This window comes from Dendropsophus ebraccatus, chromosome 5 (genome assembly GCF_027789765.1).
Source record: "Dendropsophus ebraccatus isolate aDenEbr1 chromosome 5, aDenEbr1.pat, whole genome shotgun sequence".
NCBI lineage: Eukaryota > Metazoa > Chordata > Amphibia > Anura > Hylidae > Dendropsophus > Dendropsophus ebraccatus.
The window spans coordinates 52,193,400-52,215,656 of record NC_091458.1 but is presented as its reverse complement, the minus strand read 5'-3'; the positions used below and the strand labels follow the sequence as shown (position 1 = coordinate 52,215,656).

The window sequence follows — 22,257 nt, the reverse complement described above, 5'->3', positions numbered from 1 at the left end:
GGGACCCCCAGAATACGAAGGTTGTTCCGGCGGGAACGATCTTCTAAATCTTGGATCTTGTCCCAAAGCCTTTGGCTGTCTGCAACTAGTTGGGACACCTGGGTGGTTGCCTGCTCCACAAAGTCCTCCACATTCTGAAGCCGAGTCTCAGCCTCCTCCAGCTGCTCACCATGTTGCGTTGCCTCCGCCTGCAGCTGCTGTAATGAGGCAGCCACCATAGAGGTAAGTGCCTCCTGCAGATCTGGAGCAATGCGGTTAGCCACCTCCGTTGCAATTAGCTTATAGTCCAGGTTTAGCGGGCTCAGATCATCCTCCCTCTCTGGGCTCTCTCCATCAGAGTGTGCGAGCTCCTGTGAGGTGCCGGCCCCCACCATCTTGCCTGAGCGCGAGGAACTTTGCCGGGCACCGTAGCCTTGTTCTTTGTCTTCATTTTTAGCACAAACCGGTCCATATAGGGCTCGGATACTCTCTGGTGTAGTGTGGGCTCACCCAGGTAAGAGATTGCCGTTATGAGCGAGGTTTAAAGGGAATGTGTCACAAAGAAAAAACAAATTGGAAAGTGTTAAAATTACATTTGTTGTTGTTTTTGGTTAATTTATATGTGTTATTTATATTTTTTACATGTAAGGAAATATGAAAAATTAATGATCTAATTTTTTATGTTTTCCACTGATGGCCCCTAGGGGGAGCTCCAGCAGGTAAAAAGTAACCTGAAATACAGCTGCTGAAAAGAGGCAGTCTCTGCTTTACTGCTGTGACATCATCACCTCCCCCTTCTTTTCACAGAACAAAGAGGGGAAAGGAGCAGTGCCATTTTGTTGTTGTCTGTATAGCAGTACAGATACTGATAGAAGTGTGTCCCCAGCCAACTTCATAATACACCTCAGCTCTGCTCCAGATGACTCAAAAATCTGGATACAGTCCTGCAAAACTTCACCCAGGACTGTATCCCACTTATCCAGACATGCAGAGCAGAACTCAAATGCAGCCAGCTGACAAGTCGACGGCCATGCGAAGCGAAGCACTTCACTACTTCCATTAATTTGCTCCTCCCTGATGTACACTCAGACAGGCAGCTCATACACGCACACCCATACGGGGAGATCTAACGTACACACCCATACGGGGAGATCTAACGCGCACAACCATACGGGGAGATCATACGCGCACACTCATACACGCACGCTCATACAGACAGGTGGGTCTCCTGACAGCTGCTCCTGGTGCTCCAAAGCTACCCTCAGATCTCCGTCCACATGCAGCTCCCCGCTCAGGCTCCAGTAGCCTCTGACCATACCACACACCTCATCTGCTGTAGAACCTCCATACTACATCTCAGCTGCGACATAACCCCATACTGCAACTTAGCTGCTGCAGAACCTCATACCACATACCTCAGCTGCTGCAGAACCCCTTACTAGACCTCAGCTGCTGCAGAACCTCATATACACCTCAGCTGCTGCAGAACCTCATACCTCAGCTGCTGCAGAACCCCTTACTAGACCTCAGCTGCTGCTAATTGTTTGGGAGCTAAAATGAAATTCTTTGCCAGGTCATATATATATCCCATCTATACCATGTTAGCCTTGCATTACATATGCAGATGCAGTGTAGTAGCTACAGGCAGTGTCCTGACATTGGGAAGGAAGGGGTTAACACACTGGCAGCTTTTCTCTTTATTACTCTGGTCAGTGTGACACTTTTCTGCCTCCTCCATCCACTATCTCCTGAGACCGAGCTCCCCTGTCCCAGCATGTAGCACTGTAGTCTCTGTGTGTCCCCTCCCCCGTCCTCCTGCACGGAGTCCTGCCGGCTCATTATCAGATCAGTCTCACAGCCCGAGCAGGAGGAGGGGGAGAGTGGCTAGCTGCTGAGGATAGTGCTGGGCACTGTGTACCTTCTCTGGGGGCTCCACAAGTATGGTGTCTGGCTCCCTGTGTGTGTGAGCTGCGCATGTCAGCTCTCAGCTACATTGTAGCAGACGGGACGGGAGCCGTCCATTGACTCCAATGTACTGAGAGCTGCCATAAAGCAATTGTGTATGTGTCGTGCAGGGAGACATACACAGATGCAATTGCAAATGGCAGCCCCCAGGGAAGCACATTATTGTTAATTTTACAAAATATAAAAACAGGAATCAAAGTCTAACTATTTTTAAAGATATGAATTAAATGAAACAAAAATAATAAAAAAAGAAAAAAATAAGTGACACATTCCCTTTAAGAGGTGCGGGAGCACGGAGCCGGGAGCTCTTGCGACCTCACAGCATGGCGCCGAAACCGGAAGCCAACATCACTTTTTACAGTTATATATGTGGTGTTTCAAACCCTCTAACTTCAATGAAACCATAATGATACCGTGAGACAATACCGTAATGTGGTTTTCCATGGCACCAGTACAGTAAACACAGTAATAAAATCTGTCCCTTATCGCTGGAAATGAAACCTCAGTATAGCCAGTATGGAGTCTGTACTGAGCTTCTATTTCAGGTGGGAACCATGTGTCCCCGAATGTCTTGAAATTGTCACCGACGGCAGAGGGCTGCTGACTTGGGACCTGGCAATGGTTGCGGAGCAGGACAGGTAAGTATATGTTCCTGACATCTCCCCTGCAGCCCCAGCAGCATAATAAAATATAATTTTATTCTGGACAACCCCTTTAAGGAAACCCATCAGGTCCCTGGTGTCTCACACACTGATTAAGAGAACAGCATTCTGACATTGTTCTCCTCTCTTCTATCTGATATTAAAGAGAAGCAGAAATAACTGTTCCAGTTAGACTCGCCATGTCCTCCTACCACCAGTATGGTTTGATTGACATCCTGAGGGAATTGAGCCAAAAGAGCGCTCACTAAAAAGCACTGAAGTAGCTTAAAGGCTTTTGGTGGGGGCCTGAGGTGGAAATATGTCTTCTTAATGAGACTGCCAAGTGTGTGTGTAGGGTCTTAGGCTCCTTCTTCTCTTCTCTTTCCTACAGGTGGAAGGGTGGAGTCCTTACATTGCACCCCTCTCTAAAGGACTCCTGAAAGCACATCCTTTTCTTCAATAAAGAGCATCTGCAAGAAAGTGAGAAAACTGCACTTAGCATAGGAAAAAGTAAGGTTTAGGTCACAGTTTAATCTACTTGTGATGACCCAAGCAAAGTCTGGCAGCCTGCAATGTTCTTCCCCTGCAACTAAACCCCTTAGCTGGGCAGTTTTTGGGTTCAATTGGGAGTTCTGGACAGAAAACCTCCTCTGGTACCTGATGTCTTGGATAGATGGGCTTTGTGCTATATTCAGGTGCCCCCTCTATTGGCTCCTCTGCATAGCCTGATTGTCTAAGGGATATGGTATACTCAACTCTCTTTACTCTTCTTGAGCTGCTCCTACTCTGCTACCACTCTCTCCATCTTCTATTGTCTTTGCACTGTTTGCATCCCCAATACCACCTTTTGCTGCTGTACTCCCTTTATTATTAACATCAATATTATTATTATTATTATTATTATTATTATTATTATTATTATTATTACTAATATTATTATTTTATAGTTCCCTTGATTCTAGGATGCTGGATACATAGTGAAGGTTTACGATACATATGATAACATAGAATGAAGTACAAGAGACAGTGAGGGTTTACAATCTGTTCTGTTCACTCCCCAACAGTCCCTCTAACTGTTGTCCCCACATTAACAGGTGCTGACTGTTTCCCTTTAGCAGCTCTCTCAATCATCATCCCTCGTATACTGATTCTAGTACTTCAGGCGTACATCTATAGAACACGAACTGGAGAGAATGTAACGGCTGCACATCCCATCTATGGCTGATACTAATGCCGCTAGGCCTATATTAAAAATCAACACCAGAGTGTCTGTATATGAATTGATCAAGCCATATTGCCCCGTGTACCACCGCGCAGGTCCTCTGGTCCACACGGGTCCCTACGCTAACTCCACACTGCGTCGGTCAGCGACCGCCAACCCCGCAAAGCGTGCACGTGCAGGGAAGGGAGGCCATGGAACGGCCCTGCAACCCCAATGTCACAGGACCAGACCCAAAAAGCCCCACCAAAACCCAGCCAGCACCACCGGCGGGGAAGGCTGCCCCCAAACGACACAAGTATGGATATGGTATTACACTTACCATTACTGCTCTCACAGAATGGGGAAGACATAGGGTCCAGACATGTGAGCACAGGCATATCCTGCTAATTTTGGTCCTGTGGGTCTTATAAAGGAGTGCTAGCTGTTCAGAGAGGGAGAACTGTGAAACACGAACTGGAGAGAATGGAACCGCTGCACATCCCATCTATGGCTGATACTAATGCCGCTAGGCCTATATTAAAAATCAACACCAGAGTGTCTGTATATGAATTGATCAAGCCATATTGCCCCGTGTACCACCGCGCAGGTCCTCTGGTCCACACGGGTCCCTACGCTAACTCCACACTGCGTCGGTCAGCGACCGCCAACCCCGCAAAGCGTGCACGTGCAGGGAAGGGAGGCCATGGAACGGCCCTGCAACCCCAATGTCACAGGACCAGACCCAAAAAGCCCCACCAAAACCCAGCCAGCACCACCGGCGGGGAAGGCTGCCCCCAAACGACACAAGTATGGATATCGGCACGAGGTACATGGGGCAGTATGGCTTGATCAATTCATACACAAAATTCTGATGTGTTTTTTATTTAGCCTAGCGGCACTAGTATCAGCCATAGGTGTGAGGTGCAGCACTCTGTTTCTTCTCTGAACCGCATTTTGTTTCTCTCTTTTCTCCGTGTATTGCACTCCTCCTGGTGAGACCCACATGACCGCAATTAGCAGGAGACACCTGAGTGCACATGGTTTTAATCCCTCCTGTTTTTTTCCCATTCTGTTTGCTGCAGCTATGGTGAGTGTAATACCTTATTCAGACTTGTGCTGTTTGGGGGCGACCTTCTCCGTCGGCGGTGCTGGCCGGGTTCTGGTGTGGTGTTTTGGGTCTGGTCCTGTGGCATGGGGGTCGCAGGGCCGTCCCATGGCCCCCGTTCCCTGGCTGTGCGTGCCTGCGGGGTTGGTGGCCACTGACTGGCACAGTGTGGACTTAGTGTAGGGACCCATGTGTATCAGATACCTGCACGCGGTACATGGGGCAGTGTGGCTTGATCAATTCATACACAAAATTCTGATGTGTTTTTTATTTAGCCTAGCGGCACTAGTATCAGCCATAGGTGTGAGGTGCAGCACTCTGTTTCTTCCCTGAACCGTACATCTATAGAACAATGCACTATTTCACCCTGTCTCCACTTTCTTCCATGACTAAGGATGTTTACTCAGCCCATTCACAGTATAACTCACAGGACCTGACCTGTTTTGGATAACAGAGGTAAGTCTTAAGAGAGTAGTCCAAACTAGGGCTGGGCAATATGGGCAAATAATAAAATTCTGATTTTGTTTTAAGGTTATGGACAATTCTCAATTTAAATCCCAACTTTTTTTTCCCCCTGAATAAACAGAACATTTTTCTCTTTGCAGCCTCAGATACTGTTTTAATGGTGTTTGAAATAGCAAGCGTATTGCTTCCCACTGCAACAGTGCCCCCACATAATAGACAAGCTCCCTATGTGACCCATATAATTAGATTTGCCAAATATTTGTCACTCTGTGCCCCCATATAGTATGAGGTCTTCTTTTTGCCTCCATCTAGGTAGGGTGTAGTAGAGGCACAGTAGATAAGTGGTGTAGTAGTACATGGGGAACGCCCCAGATGGTCCAGGACCACTCAGCATATTAGCAATTAGCTGAAAACACCTCTATACCGGACCCCCCTGGAATATGAAGTACAGCTCTGGAATCTGGAGGTAAATAGCGGGTGGCGCATATCAGCAAGAGGTGTCGCAGAACTGGAGCACAGACTCTCTAAGCCACACCAGCTTGCCTTGCCTGCTACAGATCAAAAGATAATTTTTTGCTGCATCAAGGCACCACGCTCATTTTAAAAGAAACGACTGGTAAGGATTTACTCTCATCAAACGGATGGTGCTAGTGGTTTGTCTTCATGGAACAATTACTTTAATCTCTTAGTGACCGAGAAAAATTCTATGTGTGTTTTTTCCTCCTTGCCTTCTGAGAGCTGTAATTCTTTTATTTTTCCACCTACAGGGCAAATTTTAACGGGATCCATTGTACTTTGTAATGACACCCTTCATTTCACAGTAAAATGAGTACAATACACTGCAAAACCATAAAAAAAAATATGTGTGGGGTAAAACTATATTACATAGTTCTTGGGGAAAGGATATAAATATTACCTTTCATGTAGCTGTCTGTGACTGCAATCTGCTAAAACATGCAGGTGAAGGCAACCTGCACACATCTATGGTTGTTTTTATGGCCAGAAAACACTTATCAGGAGGTGTCAGCAAACCATCAACGTTTCCTGATCAGTATAAAAAGAGAAACATCATCTGCTACATGGCTGTGGAGGTCCTCCCCTCCGGCTTCTCCTTTTCTCTTCCAGCCCTGTGAGCATGCAAATCGTGTCACTCGTATTTTATAACGCTGGGGAGGGATTTTGGTGAGAGAGCGGCTTCCTATGGCTGTCAAACACACGTGAAGCAATTCAAGTATGTGTGTGTGTGTGTTTATAGTGTCTTAACGAGATAAAAAAAACTGAATAAAATAAATTCCATGTAAAAAAAAAAAAAAAAAAAAAAAAAAAGGACAGGTCCTCAGTTTCAGCTTGCCATTCATTGACAAAATCAGCATCTAAAATGGTATACTTTTTGCGTTTACTATTCATTTTTTAATACTTCAGTAAAACATAAGTAGATATGTATCAGCATTCACTAGACAATAAAGTCTGCTATAAAACACACTTGTGCCTGCAGGGAACTTGCTATAAATTGTATTTGATTTCTGCTTCCCAGTTCTTTCCATATACTTTAACAAGCAATGCCTAGATGAAGTCAGCCTGCCTAACTAAATAGGGATGGGGGAGCACCCAATAGTTGCGGGTACAAAAGTTGTACCAGTGTCAGTTTACCCTCTGTATACAGTATAGGGCATCTCTGTGTAGTTTTTGTCATGTACATAGCCCATCTATATCTTTAATAAGGTCTAAAAAAAAGGTATTTTCAATTATGCCAAAAGATGATCGAATGTAATGGCAGGTGATTCTCAATAGGGAAGTTTGCAATACTGTTTATTAAGAAGCTATCTAGCTGCCTCCTTTGCGCCGTTCAGCCTCTCGTCCGCGCCAGTGGTCACTTCTGGTCGGCCTCGGCTCTGTAATTTAGGCCCCGGTCTCTGCTGCTGTGTAGGCCGCAAATCGGAGGTGCGTGCGGCGCTTAGATTTCGGGCTCAGATTGTGCCCCTTTACTAAAGCTGCTGCGATGGGGTGATTTGGGGTCACGCTGGCCACTTGGGGATCCGCAAAGAGGCCCAAAAGGTGTGTGTTTGCAGGAGCTCAGCACAATGCTTCCTGCTCTGGGCACTGCTAGATCCCCCACCGCACATGCCAATCGGGATCATCCCTGCATTTTTAAACAATTCTCCTACACCTCTGATATCACCTTAGGATAATCTTCTTCACTTATCTTCTTACCCACATCTAAAATCTATTGATAATATTCCAGATCTGGAAACATTGTTGGGAAAAACTCCCTGGGGGTTCCCATACTTTATTTGAACAAATTTTTAAAGGAGAATGCCAGAAGTTCTTGTTTTCCTTCCCTAAGTTTAGAGAAGCTTCATGGCTGGAATGCTACTTAAACATAGAACATTTTCCCAAAGGTCTGATCTCAAAGGTGTATAAGAATTTATTAATTTAGGAAGCAACTTGTAAACCCTCATTTATAGCCTCTTGGGAAAAAGAACTAAATCTCTCTTTCTACGATATCCCGTATTTTTAAACATTCTCATGGTTTTTCAAGATGTGTGAAAATACAGGAGAATTCATAAAAGTTAGCTACTAGGTGGTATAGAACTCCGTACCTCCTAAAGAAAATGAATGTTTTGGAAAGTGATCTCTGTTGGAGATGTAAGACTCACCCAGGGACACTGTCTCATATTTGGTTAACATGCCCGAACATAAGTAATTTTTGGTCAATGGTCTCAAAGCACATACAGGATTTTTGTGGCTGTGACATCCAACTCGACCCGTCAATTATCCTCCTATGGGTGCCGTCCTCTACATTCACCCCTAAACGCAACAATCTTCCCACATATTTGTTGACGACTGCAAAATTGCTCATTCCCCTCTATTGGAGAGATGATTCTTCCCTGACTCTTACGGAGTGGATAGAAAAAAACACAACAAAAAGCTCGTTTTGAAGAGCTATGCAGCTGGGAAAAAGGCTCCCACGAGAAATATCTCACCATTTGGGCCCCTTGGATCACCTTCTATAAGAAATATCTGGCCTCTTCTTCCCCTTCTCCCACAACACAGGGGTTGCCATAGTCTCTCTATTATTATTCATCTAATACTATGATATATTACTTTTCTACAATTATGCAGTGCTGGTCTATACCGTCTCTTTCTCTCTTTAGTTTTATTTTTATCTCTATAATATGGCTTTATGTCTTTAAAATCCTTTTAAACACAGTTCCAATACCACTCTATGCATTAAGTCTTTTCAGCAGTCTTCTGCACAAAATTTCATAAAAAAAATTTGTTTCTTGAGAGCATTCTGTTTAGCCACATGATATTGTAAGGTCCTGCGTGACCTACATTTTGATGTCATGCTCTTTGTCATGATGTATAATTTTTCTGTTTAATAAAATTTGTTTGAAAGAAAAAGAAAAAAAAAAAAAAGAAGCTATCTGGAACCAATAAATAATAACAACAATATGACCACAGCAGTCCTGTTCTCATGTTTTAAAGTAAAATCTGTTATCTGCTGCTGATCAGTGTCTAAGATCAGCAGCAAAATGACCATACCTGTTTTTCTGCACCCCATCCTCGACCCCCATTACAAATTACTTGCCAGGATCTGGGTGAAGCTTTCTACTCATATTGCTGAATGTAGGGTCTGCTCTGTCTGCTTTCCTGCAAATTGTGCCCCTGTGCAGTCGGGAAGTAGTGCCACCTGAGGTGAGATGTTTATCTTGCCTCAGGGCTGGTACAGCTTTGGTATATATTAATAAATGCATATTATGGCATGGTTTCCTACTTTAAATAATCGTAATATTGACAGACTTTATCAAGGTTTTCCACTTATTCCTAAGGTATTGATGCAGCTCATCATTATTTTCTACTTCTAACATTGTCCAACTTGGTATTATAACTATATCTTAGCCAGGTTTTCTCCATCTACTATAGCTATAATATGTGGTATTTTGTGAGTACAGATGAATCTGGTTCCAGAATCCAAGTGAAGACAGAATGGAGAAGTACATTGGGAGATTATCTCAGGACTGTACACTTTACAGACTCTCTCCACCCACATGAATACACATAAAATAATCGTGAATTCATACAATCACTGACAAGACTGAGCAATTTCCACTTGTGCAATAAATTTTTATTGTGGGCAAATTATGCAATAGACTCTCTTACATTATATAGGTGCAGTCTAATAAGCATATTTGTCAGAAATTAGTTATGTTATAGGCGTTTATGCCTTTACTCTCTTCTCTGCTACTTACCTCTTTTACAAGGTGGTTTCTTAATATACATACTTTTTATAATTTACAGGCTTTGGGATAATGTTGCCCATTAATAAGGTTTTCTAATATTGTATTAGTAAAACATAGCTGCTTCCTTTTAGCAACAGCACCTCTACTGTCCTCAGTTTGTATGTGGTTTTGCAGCTCAGTTTTATTTAAGTACATGGAGCCCAACTGTAATACCACATAAAACCTGAGGTCAAGAGTGGCGCTGTTTTGGGAAGAAAGCAGCTATGTTTTTCTAATATTGGATCATCCCTTTAATTAATTTATTGATTAAATTATGGTCATTTTTTGTGATTTTTTTTCCCCATGTATATCCATATCTTAACTTTTTATGTTAATTACAGTTAGGTTTCCTACTTCTAGTAATAATAACCATAGCGCATGTCAACAACCTTTTTTACCAAAGCAACAAAGGTTCATATCATTGTGTGTTTATTTTAAACTATAGTAAGTCTCTGTTTTTCCTGTACTAGACTGCAGAGAACAAGGGATCTATTGTCTTCTTCAGAGATTTACTAGCTCCATAGCAACATACCTTACCTGTTTGCAGAAAAAATACCTTGCTAACCACAATATAGGGAGGTGACGTTGTTACATTTAGTCATTGAAGTATCTGCAATCTTCTACATGCATGCACAGCAAAGTTGTGACTGACAAACGATGAGCACATAGCCTCTCCCTGGTGGGGAATGAATGTCGTAAAAAAAAAAATCACTGTAAATTTTTTATGCAGACACTTTTTTTAAATTTCCATAAATTTTTATAAATTATAATGAATTATACATTTATAAGTCCTATTATTTTTATTTGATATACAATTACATATATTTAGGCATTTTGATAAAAATTATTTTATTTGTATAGTTTACTCAGTTGAAGAATAGGGGCTTTCCATGAAATAACTTTAGTGAAAGTTACACTTTGTCATGTTCATTAAATTGCTTAAAATATAGCTATTTTTCTATCAATTCATCTTGCTTGTTTAGATAATGTAAGGTCTTCGTATATATAAAGCTTCAGACCGGTAAGTTAGGATTTACAGAAGACGTCTTCTAGCTAGTATGTTGTAATACCCAAGTGTCTGGCTGAGGGATTCACACAGACTATAAGCTATTACATACTTTTTGTACTAGTTATAATAGAAGTGTGCGTTAATCAGATGAGCTCAGTGTTTAGATTGCTGCAGGGCATGCCAAACCCATTATTGAAGAAAGATGAGACATATACTTCCCTGGACCAAACCCACAGAGTGAGACAGATAAAAAGGGGAGTTTCATCATTGAGCCGTTCACTCTGCCTTCTCCTCTCATCCTCAGCATCGCACATTCAAAAAGGACCATGTCTGTATCCCGCCAAACAACGTACAAAAAAACCTTCAGTGCTGCTTCTGCAGTTCCATCAGGGCTGAACCGAAGTGGCTTCAGCTCAGTTTCAGTGTCTCGTAGTGGTGGAGCCGGTGGTAGGGTAAGCTCTGGTGGCTTCGGCAGCAGGAGTCTTAGTGGTATTGGAGGAGGCAACAGAATTTCCCTAAGCTCTCAGTCCCGTTATGGATATGGCTCTGGGCATGGAGCTGGTGGCGGAGCAAGCTTCGGTGTAGGTTCTGGATTTGGTGCTGGTCAAGGATTTGGTGTTGGGCAAGGATTTGGTGCTGGTGCAGGATATGGTGTTGGTGCAGGATTTGGAGGTGGACCAGGCTTTCCAGTGTGCCCTCCTGGAGGAATCCAAGAAGTCACAATTAATCAGAGCCTTTTAGCTCCTCTCAATTTGGAAATTGACCCAAACATTCAAAGAGTGCGCACAGAAGAACGAGAACAGATTAAGACACTGAACAACAAATTTGCATCTTTTATCGATAAGGTAGGTAGTTTTCATATATCCCTTACTACATAAGACTTGTAAAGATGTTTGGCAAAGTGAATTATTGTTAATGATTGCATTGTGTTGCTATGTAGGTACGTTTCTTAGAGCAACAGAACAAGGTTCTGGAAACAAAATGGAGTCTCTTACAAGAACAGGGAATCAAAACGGTTAGAAGTAACATTGAGCCCCTCTTTGAAACCTACATGAATCAGCTGAGGAGACAGCTAGACAGCCTAGGAAGTGACAAGGCACGTCTTGATGCAGAGTTGAGACAAATACAAGATACTGTAGAAGACTTCAAGAATAAGTAAGTAAAGCTTTCCCTTGTTTCTTGAACATTTAGCCTTGTTAAAATATTCAATGTGGCAGAAACTCAGAATGTCCAACCACATTTAGGAATTTAGAGTCTTATTAAGTTATGACTACCACAATGAGTAAATGAATGAATGGGGTAAATTGGATTATGGTGAATTCATCAGGTTAGCAAATCTAGAAAAAACTAGAGTAGTTCTTGAGAATTACTATCTGTGAACACCAAGACTTTATTATAAGAAAAACTTGTATAATTTATCCATTAGAACATGTCTTTATGTAGTAGAACACTGTTAAACGAGACGTTTTGTAAATGACATGACTGCATATCCCTCTTATGTAAAATGACTGTAAATTAAGATGAACTGTGTTTGTGGTTGGTTAGTATAAACATATCATTATTTCTCTTTGCTTAGATATGAAGAGGAAATTAACAAGAGAACAGCTGCAGAGAATGAATTTGTGGTGCTCAAAAAGGTGACTACAACCGCCCTCTCCCTGGCATCTTCCATAATTACAGATATGTATTCAAAGGTTTCTACGTAGGATGTTGGCTGATCTGAACTTTTGTTTACTTAGGATGTGGATGCTGCCTATATGAACAAAGTAGAGCTGGAATCTAAAGTGGATGCTCTGCATGATGAGATCAACTTCCTGAGGGCCTTGTATGATGCGGTAATTATAATTCCACTGTTTAGCTACTGTATATAGTAGTATATATTCTCTTTTTATGTATACACACAACATGGAGCAACAATAAAGAAGTAAATATATATATATATATATATATATATATATATATATATATATATATATTAGCTAGTCAAAACTTGTATATACAGAAAAATAATAATACAAAACAATATACTATTGTAAATATATTGGGTACCATGAATATAATGGGTACCATGGACACTAAGTACTCCTAGCTATTACGGTAAGTTAACATAAATAGTAATTTCTTTTTCCCTATTGATTTTAGGAACTCGCTCAAATGCAGGCCCAGATCTCGGACACACAAGTTGTCTTGTCTATGGACAATAACAGGGCTTTGGACCTTGATGGCATCATTGCAGAAGTCAAGGCTCAGTATGAGGACATTGCCAACAGAAGCAGACAGGAAGCTGAGTCCTGGTACCAAACTAAGGTGAGTAGTACTGAACACACATGATGGTTTTATAGTTATAATATATATAATGCCAATGTGTAATAATCCAATGTTAGGCTTGACTCAAAACCTAGCTTTAATCTTCTCTTGACAATGACATTGATAGTTGATTCTAATGTCACCCACTGTACCAACTTTACTTGAATAGTCCATATAAATATCAAATCCTGCTTTCTAATAAACCTCCCCTCACTTTTTTTACAGTATGAGGAACTTCAAGTATCTGCCGGAAGACACGGTGATGATCTGAGAAACACAAAGACCGAAATTGCAGAGCTAAACCGTATGATTAACAGACTGCGTTCTGAGATCGACAACGTGAAAAAACAAGTAAGGGAAATAGCTAGAGGGATTAAAAATAAGTGTCAGGAATGAATACTGTACTGTAACAAAGAGATTATGACAGTGTCACATTGTCTTGAATGGGAACTTCTGCCAGGAAGTTTGGATTATGCAATTTAACAGCTTGCCTACAACCCTGGAATGGAATATTTGTTGCCCTAGAAACCTTAAACTAATTTCAACACAAACCTTAAAAGGATGAAAGGAGCATCCTGCTTTTGGCAGAAATCCTTTGTCTTATATAATAAAATATTGTTTTTATGTTTATTCTGATATAAAATAATATTATCAAATTGATTCTATTAATAAAACAGTGTGCCAAGCTGCAGAGTGCGATTGCTGAGGCTGAGGAAAGGGGAGAGCTTGCTTTGAAGGATGCCAAACATAAGCTTACAGAGCTGGAGGAAGCTCTACAGAAGGCCAAGCAGGACATGGCTCGCCAACTACGGGAATACCAGGAGCTCATGAATGTCAAACTGGCTCTAGATATTGAAATAGCCACCTACAGGAAACTGCTGGAAGGAGAAGAGAGCAGGTAACTACAATGAAATCCATGAATGCAAATGTAATGTCTTAACATCTTTCACGATAGTCCTTCTCCAGTAGGTATAGAGTTTGCCTATTGGTTACTCCTCTTTTTGGAGAAGATCTTTCTTGGCTAATAGATCCCAGTTGTGTTGTAAGGCTCTTTAAAGGGATGGAGCATTGACTTTCAGGGATGCTACCTTTAAAAAGTGGTAGAGAGAGAGATCTCTTTTAATTTGCATATTTTTGACTTAAGGAGAAACTTCAACTCAAACTGTTTTCTATGTAACAAGTGACACCTCCCAGGCTTACTGATTCAAAACTGATTTTCCCAAAGTAACCAATCAGTGCTCAGCTTTTATTTCTCAAATTACTCTAATAAAATAAAAGCTGAGCTCTGATTGGTTGCTCTGGGCAATAATAAACTTTTGATAAATCTCCACCATTAAAATAAATTTACAGATGGAGAGCAAATATATATATATATTAGGAGGGAACCAATATATGTGCAGTGAAGAATTTAACATCGCCATTGTTTTTTCATTAACAGGTTGGCTGGAGATGGTGTAGGAGCCGTTAACATCTGTAAGTTCATCGATTCAATTTTCTCTTGAAGATATTCTGTATTTTTTATATAGAATAATACACTATGTCTAACTATATAACTTATTTCTTGACAGCTGTTGTTAGCTCATCCTACGGTGGTAGCAGTGGAGGTGGTCAAGGCTATGGAGTTGGAGGTGGATATGGCTCAGGTAGTGGCATGTCATATGGCGCCGGTATCGGCGGAGGTATCGGTGGAGGAATCGGAGGAGGAATTGGTGGAGGAAGTTTCTCTGCAAACAGTGGAAAAATGTCAAACTTTAGCTCCGGCGGCAGCGGCTCAAGTGTAAAAATTGTTTCAAAAACCTCCACAACTTCCCGGAGATATTAAGATTACCTTAAGAGGTATATTCCGGTCATTTCTAATGCCACTTGAACCATCTGTCCTGTGGCCATGAAAATTAAATCCATTGTAAATTATTAGAGTGTTAAAACCAGTATGGCTCATGTAGTCTGGGTTGTTTCATGTCCCAGTTATGACTTTGTGAACCTCACTTGGCCTGTTTCAGTCCCACTTAACATAAATACTCACAGGTATCTGTCCCATGCTCCATTTGTAAAAACAACCAGCAGAAAAATAACCATTTGTGTTAACTTCTCAGTTACTTCTCTTCCTCTGCAACTGAAGGTGCAATTTAGCTATTGCTTAACTTTGTTTAATACTTCTACAATGTCTTATTTTATATACTCTGCAATAAACAGCAATTATTCTTACAACCTTGTTGTCCATTTAGTTTTTTCATCTTTTTAGAGGGTACTCTTTAAATGACTCTGCGCAGTCGTGAAATGTCATCCTGCCCTTCAAGTGCATTCCCCACACTATAAGCCTGAAAATTCATGGTCTTAGTAGTCCTCTTCATTATATTGCCAAGCTAAGTAGTTCTAAGTAGTCCTTGTCCTCAGTAAATATCTTAATGCAACTTAACTTTGGCCAATAACTACTGATGTAGACACCACCAATTTAAAGGGGTTATTCAGCGCTCCAAAAACATGGCCACTTTCCCACCGCTCCAGATTGTCTCCAGATTGGGTGGGGTTTGAAACTCAGTTCTATTGAAGTAAATGGAGCTTAACTGCAAACCACATCTGACCTGGAGACCAGAGTGGGGCAAAAGTGGCCATGTTTTTGTAGTGCTGGATAACCCCTTTAATTGGCAGCGCACCATATATTTGTCAAGATGTGCTATGCTAATGGCATAGGACACCTTAAAAACTAAGTTCAGGAGTCCTTGTTCTTGTATGTATTCTTTATGGCACAGGGCACCATCAGCATAGGGCACCATGGGTAATGTGTACAAGAGCAGGGGCTCTGAGCAGCAAGGCATATAGCATCACAACCTTCCTCCAGGGTTATTACTATAGATCACACAAGGGTAATGCAAGAGTACAAGTATAAGAATAGGTCCTGAGTGTGTGTGAGGAGGATTGCAGCCCCTCCATGTGACACTACTGCCATATGTTTGCCAGTGACTAAATCTATAATTTAAAGGAAATTTTGTTTCAATTAAAAAAAAAACCTCTAGAACAATATAATATGTGCTATCTTGAACTTATTTTCACTTCTTAAAATAAGCCCGCTTCTTAAAGTAAGCCCTTGTTACCATTTTCTATGCAGTAAGTGAGTGGCCTAATCAATCTGGCTAAACATCATATAATATAAATGGCCTATATGGAGGATAAGATATCAGTTTTTACAAGATGGATCACCCCTTTAAGTCACACGCATTAGCAAAGCAATATCTTTGAAGAATTTACCATTAATTTACATAGCAAGCATGCTCTCTTGTTGGGGAACTGCAATATCAGCAGTTCTGAAATACATCCATTACTTAAATTTTTTGTTTACAAGCAGGGGGAACACCCATAGAGAATACAAACAGACCTCACCTGCTTTGCAAATTAAATCCGTGGAAGACAAAAGGTTCCCTTACACCTTATATTTTTGTTGGCCATACCCACTGCTTGCAGCTTTCCTCACGCCTCCCCATAGAGAACACAGGAACAATTGGTCATGCCAAACTGTCTTGTGTATTGGAAGGATGGGGGGTGGATATGAAAGATAACTGACAGGCGAACATTATTTCAGCCATTGAATATTGTAGGTGTGTGGCCACCTAAAGTTTACTGTCAAATACTGCAACAATGTACAGCTGGGGACTGTAAAAATATCATAGGTGTAACTGCAGAAATGTAAAGGTTGCAGTTGCAACCAGTTCCTAGAGTCCCAGGGGCCCAAATGGTCACAGTATTAAATGAAGTGACCAGTGCTTCAAATAATAGCTAGTGTCCATATTACAGATATTGCATTGATGCCCAGGATCTTAAGTTTATGCCTCATTCTGTTCCTCCAATAGCAGAAATCATGGCCTCCATGTTGGTGGTTTAGCCAGGCATTATAAATTAAGTCTGTCATTCCTGCTCCTCCATTATACCACTTTAATCCCTCTGAGAGACAGGGAATATGCTGGGTATTAGTAGTATATTATAAAGAGCACACATTATTAGCAAAGGTAATGATATAAAGCTATAGAGACAGTTAAAGGGTTTCTCCAGCCAAAAAAGTGGTGGTGACCTGTAACTGCAACTCAGCTCCCATTCATTGTGTAGTGTGGGCATCAAATGGCTGATAAACCCTGGTGCCTCATAAATCTATTTCGGCTGGAAAAGCCCCTTAATATGTGTGCTTTAACATCTTTCTGTGCCTCATCGAATATCCATATAAAGAAGACTCTATATGGAAACCTGATGTTTCAAAAAAACTTAAAGCATTACTGTAGTTACAAAAAACTTTTGACATGTCATAGAAACATGTCCAAAGTTTTGATCAGTAGAGTTCTGAGTGTTTAGATCTGTACCAATTGGGAGAACGAGCCGGGAGAAGACGTGCTTCATAGTGTCCACTCTCCGCTCTGAGTTTAAAAAACTTTTAATGGAGCTCTATGGAGCCCGACTCTTTTTTTCTAACACTGAGACCCGAACCAATCAAAACTTTTGACATGTCTCTATGACATTTCATAAGTTTTTTGTAACATAAGTGACTCTTTAAAACTTAAAAGTGATGGCAGATAACCCAATTCTTCGTAGAAGTTCAGGATGCTGAGCTATGGCGAGTTGTTCGCTAGGGTCCATACATTAAAGAAATGATGACCATGGCTGATTTTCGTACCTTGACTAATAGAACAACAGCTCTGCTAGGCCATAAACCAAAAACTAAATTCCTCTTTGACCCTTCAACGATGGTATGTCTGGAAATAATAAGTGACTACCTGTTTTCCAGTGAGTGGACCCAGCCTTACTACTTTTGCTACAGTATTTCAGATTCCTGGATATCGTAGAATTTGACATGGAAGATGAAAGCCATGGGTGAGGATAGGATTTATACAGGAAGTAATTGTTCCTTATATGAGTAATTCTTATTAAACAATGTTGACATAGGAAAATCCACTAATCCAGGCAACTCTCAACATTATGCTAAGGGGAGTAAACTTTTCCATCAGTAAAAGAAATAATGAAATTTAACAAGTTATAACAGTCAAATAATTAACTTTTTACAAGCTTCATAATGCAAGTAATCTTAAGTAATGCCTTCAAGTTATGGCATACATGTACAACAGTTTAATAGTAGAAAAAAAGGTAAACCAGTATTTAAACTATATAATGGGGGAACATAATGAATCCTAATAGATATAATAAGTATAATATTAAATGTATTTAGTCTTGATTCATGTTAAGTTATATATACTAAATATAATATGTGCAACAACTCCGAGATGCAAAAGCATTGGCAAAATTGCTTACTTTTGAATTCTTTATTGAAATTGTCAAAAGTTCAGGTGATGAGATTTCCTGTTAATGGATTATCGAGTTAAAAAATATACTATGTTTTATGGTTTCCTATAAGGGAATTTGCGGTAAATTGAGTGGACTCCATGTTCAAGACCCTTATCTATTTATTACAATAGAAAGCAATTCTAAAGACCATCTCTATCTTCCTCTGGAGGACCTGTTCTGTCTTGTAGTACACCGACAGCACCATAAATTCAATGAGTTGTGTAAAGCCTAATCCCTGTGCTGCAGAAAAACTGAACCCTTACTGTCAGATTACAAGTGATTGTTGCCGGTCCTATCAGAGGGGCAGTTTGTGATTAGCTTGATATCAAGGTTTTTTTTTTTCATTCTAACCCATAAGGATTATGTAACCTGTGACTGCAGGTCAGCTATACACGGTTCAATTCTGTACACTAACAAAAGTTGTCCAAGAAAGAAGAACAGGTATAGGATTATAATGACAGGATCATGGGGTATACAGATATGTCTGGGTGCCCATGTGGACCTCTGCCTATTGGTCATGTGAGCTTTAGATCTGGACAATGGTGCAATGGAAGAAGGTGACCTGGATTGATAATCATATTTTTTTTCATATCATGTGGTTGGCCAGATTTATGTATGTCACTTACCTGACATCCAGGACTAGCAGATCCTGCCAGCCGACGCTTCACAAGTACCTGGCCCCGGAGCTTCAGAGTGCCGCGCCGGGATCCAAGATGGCGCCGGATCCCCCTGTGACAGTCGCCCGGGCAGGAGCAGACACCTCCGCTGCACAGCACAGCCTTCCTCCAGCGGCGGGCGCCCCGGACCAAGCGGCCCCTGCATCCTCTGCAGTCCGTGGAACCCAGGGTGGCCCCCCCTCTGAGAGTGGTGACTCCGCCCTGTTCTTCTCCCCTGGCCCCATGTCCTCCATGTGCCGCCATTGGAGCAGAGGCCCTTCACACCAGGGCCGATTCTAGGTTCTATGCTGCCTGAGGCGAAAATTGAAACTGCGCCCCTTCCCCCGCAAACACAACTATATACCAGCAGTGAACATTGCATATATAACTACATACCAACAGTGCATACAGAACTATATAACAGAAGTGCATACACTAAGGGTATGTTCACACTGAGTAAAAGAGGTGGAATTCCGCGGTGGAACTCTCCGCCGCAGGATCCCGCCTGTCTCACTGTCCCATAGCCCGTCTATGGGAGAGTGTGCGCTCCTCCGCAGCCGCCGATCTCCGCTTGAAGAAGTAACATGATACTTCTTTGAGCGGAGAGCGGCGGCTGCAGAGGAGCATGTATAATTGCCAGTCTTAATGGTGGTGACATATGGGGAGCCAAGTGTTAGAGACCCCCAAATAGTATAGGCCTCAGACGGCCTAATACTGCCAGCTTCAGACCCTCAATAATACTGTTAGCCTCAGAGACCACCTTACCCATATCATCATACTACTCCCCCCTTCATCCTCCATCATCATACTACTCCCCCCTTCATCCTCCTTCCCCCTCCACCATCATACTACTCCCCCCTTCATCCTCCTCCCCCCTTCATCCTCCTGCCCTATCATCATACTACTACCCCCACCTTTATCCTCCAGACCCTCCATCATCATACTCAACCCACTTTATCAACCTCCTGCCCTTCCATCATCATACTACTACCCCTCTCATCCTCCTGCCCTTCCATCATCATACTACTACCCCCCTCATCCTCCTGCCCTTCCATCATCATAGTATAACCCCTCTCATCCTCCTGCCCTTCCATCATCATACTACTTCTCCCTTCATCTGTATTTAAAACAAAAAAAGCCATACTCACCTCACCAGTATGGACCCTCTAGTCTTCCAGGGACTCCTCTCCCGCTCTGCATGGGTGACATCACTCGCGCTCGGCAGGGGGCGGGGCTTCCCGCGGCAGGGGGCGGAGCTTCCCGGGACATGGTTTTGCCGGGGCTGTCTCGTCAGAATCAGGACAGTCCCGGCAAAACCTGAGAGCCCCCACCTGCTCCCCTCCTCACCATCCGGACCGGGATCCACCGGGATCTCCTTTCCCTCGGTGACAGGAGAAGACGCCACACAGGCCCCTCCCCCAGGCCAGGTCACAGCGCCATACACGCTCTCTGTTGTACAGCATTGTGACCTGGCCTGGGGGAGGGGCCTGTCACCCAGCGGATGCCGTACAGGGGAGAGGATTATAGTGTGAGTGGGGGCGTCTTCTCCTGTCACCGAGGGCCCCGAGTCTGACGGCAGTGCATCCCTAGAAGCTGCAGAGCTGCAGCTTCTAGGGATGCGGAAAGGGGGACACCTGAGCGGGCGGCGGGAGTCAGATGACAGGGCAGAAGTTGCCGCCCCTAAAGGGACCCCAGAATGTGCCGCCTGAGGCGGAATACTCATTCCGCCTCATGGCAGAAGCGGCCCTGCTTCACACGCGGGCAGGCTTCTAAAGAGAGAGCAGCTCTGCAACCAGTGCCTGCTCACCAGCATGCAGAGACTCGGCCCATTATCCCTGCCTCTCCTGACCTGCATTACACTGACTTTGCTATGACCCCCTCCATCTTGCAGACCCCAGGTGGGGCATGGTAATCCCCCTCCTCTCACTCCTCCATGGAAGAGACCTGCGACCTACCCCCTGACAATATGGCACCGTGGGCACAATATTTGAGGAATATTCCCACTAAACAGGACTTTCAGTCACTAATTTCAGAGGTCCGTTCGGCCTGTAGAGCAGAAATTGTTGCAGTAAGGAATGATATAAAAGCGATTGCTGACCGAGTGGAAGTACTTGAATCTGATCATGAACAAATCAGGTCCCTGACCTCTGACTTACGTAACACCTCCGAGGCCCAGACCCAAGCCCTCAGAGAAATGCGCAGGCAATTGGAGGACCTTGATAACCGTGGCCGCCGCCATAACATTCGTCTACGGGGACTTCCTGAAACAACCGGACCTGAAGATTTGCACGTAATCCTCCAAAAGCTATTTAACCAGATTCTGGGTCTGCCTGAGGACTCTCCTATTAAACTGGACCGGGCCCATAGAGGCTTGCGCCCCAGGGGCAGCTCCACCGCACCTCGGGATATCATCTGTTGCGTCATGGATTTTACATCCAAAGAGAACATTATGCGCAAAGCCAGGCTCCTACACTCCATCACCTTTGAGGGCACCGACATCCAGCTATTCCCTGACTTCTCCCGCATTACTCTCCTCCAATGGAAGCCACTCCGTCCTCTGCTTGATACCTTGAGAAATGAGGGGATCACTTACCGCTGGGGTTTCTCCTTCTCCCTAACGGCTAGGAAAGATGGACGCTCTGCAACCCTCCACTCTCCCGAGGACCTCTCTAAATTTTGTGATACCTTCGAAATCACCCCTCCGGTGCTCCAGGACTGGGATCAGCTGACTCCTCCTCCTCCGCTACCATGCGTCTGGACGCCGGCTCAACACAAGGGGAAGAGAGCCCGCACTTCTGTTCCTGCTCGTCTGGACCCTGCCTGATCGGTTCGGCAAGACCTTTGGTGACCAATAGGATATGAGTCTTCTCTTTGGGTTACCCCACATGAAGGGACCTGAGTATATAGTCTTGGTTCTGATTGTTCTTTTATCTATTGCATCTCAATGCATACCATTTTCCGTTGTTCTTCTTAGCAGTATAGTTAAGCGTTGATCTATGTTACTGTTTCTGGTGTTTTACTGTTTGCCCCCTTTTTTCCCTGACCCCCCCTTGTCTCTGCTACCCCTCCCCACCTCCTCTCCCTCCCTTCTTCCCCCCCCCTTTTTTCCCTCCCCCCTTCCTCTCCCTCCCACCTCCTTCCTTACTCCCCCCCCCCTTCTCCGCTACCCCCTTCTATCCTGCTGTTTTGGCGGGGCGGCGGGACCCCCTCCCTTAATGTTATTTGCATAATCATTGATGCGGCCCTGGTCTCGCTTTCTTGGTGATTCCCCTGGCCTCTTCTGCGCTCCCCGCTAGATACGTGCAGACAGCACTGTTTACTTTT

The 22,257-nt window shown here is 43.1% G+C and overlaps 1 protein-coding gene across 1 annotated transcript; it reads left to right on the top strand.

Moving 5' to 3' along the window:
* The first annotated feature begins 10,916 nt into the window (after window positions 1–10,916).
* On the top strand, window positions 10,917–15,163 carry LOC138792577 (keratin, type II cytoskeletal 5-like). The gene is made up of 9 exons (XM_069970172.1): window positions 10,917–11,493; window positions 11,589–11,803; window positions 12,225–12,285; window positions 12,388–12,483; window positions 12,791–12,955; window positions 13,181–13,306; window positions 13,633–13,853; window positions 14,394–14,428; window positions 14,524–15,163. Exons 1-9 carry the CDS (start codon window positions 10,975–10,977, stop codon window positions 14,775–14,777), a joined length of 1,692 nt encoding a protein of 563 aa, XP_069826273.1. The 5' UTR covers window positions 10,917–10,974; the 3' UTR covers window positions 14,778–15,163.
* The last annotated feature ends 7,094 nt before the right edge of the window (window positions 15,164–22,257 follow it).

What these genes read in the sequence shown, in the direction of transcription:
- LOC138792577 (XM_069970172.1), top strand. Translation starts at nt 10,975, where the DNA reads ATGTCTGTATCCCGCCAAACAACGTACAAAAAAACCTTCAGTGCTGCT. An exon ending in GTAGAAGACTTCAAGAATAA is followed by an intron (nt 11,804 to 12,224) that starts GTAAGTAAAGCT and finishes CTCTTTGCTTAG; the next exon opens with ATATGAAGAGGAAATTAACA. An exon ending in TCGACAACGTGAAAAAACAA is followed by an intron (nt 13,307 to 13,632) that starts GTAAGGGAAATA and finishes TTAATAAAACAG; the next exon opens with TGTGCCAAGCTGCAGAGTGC.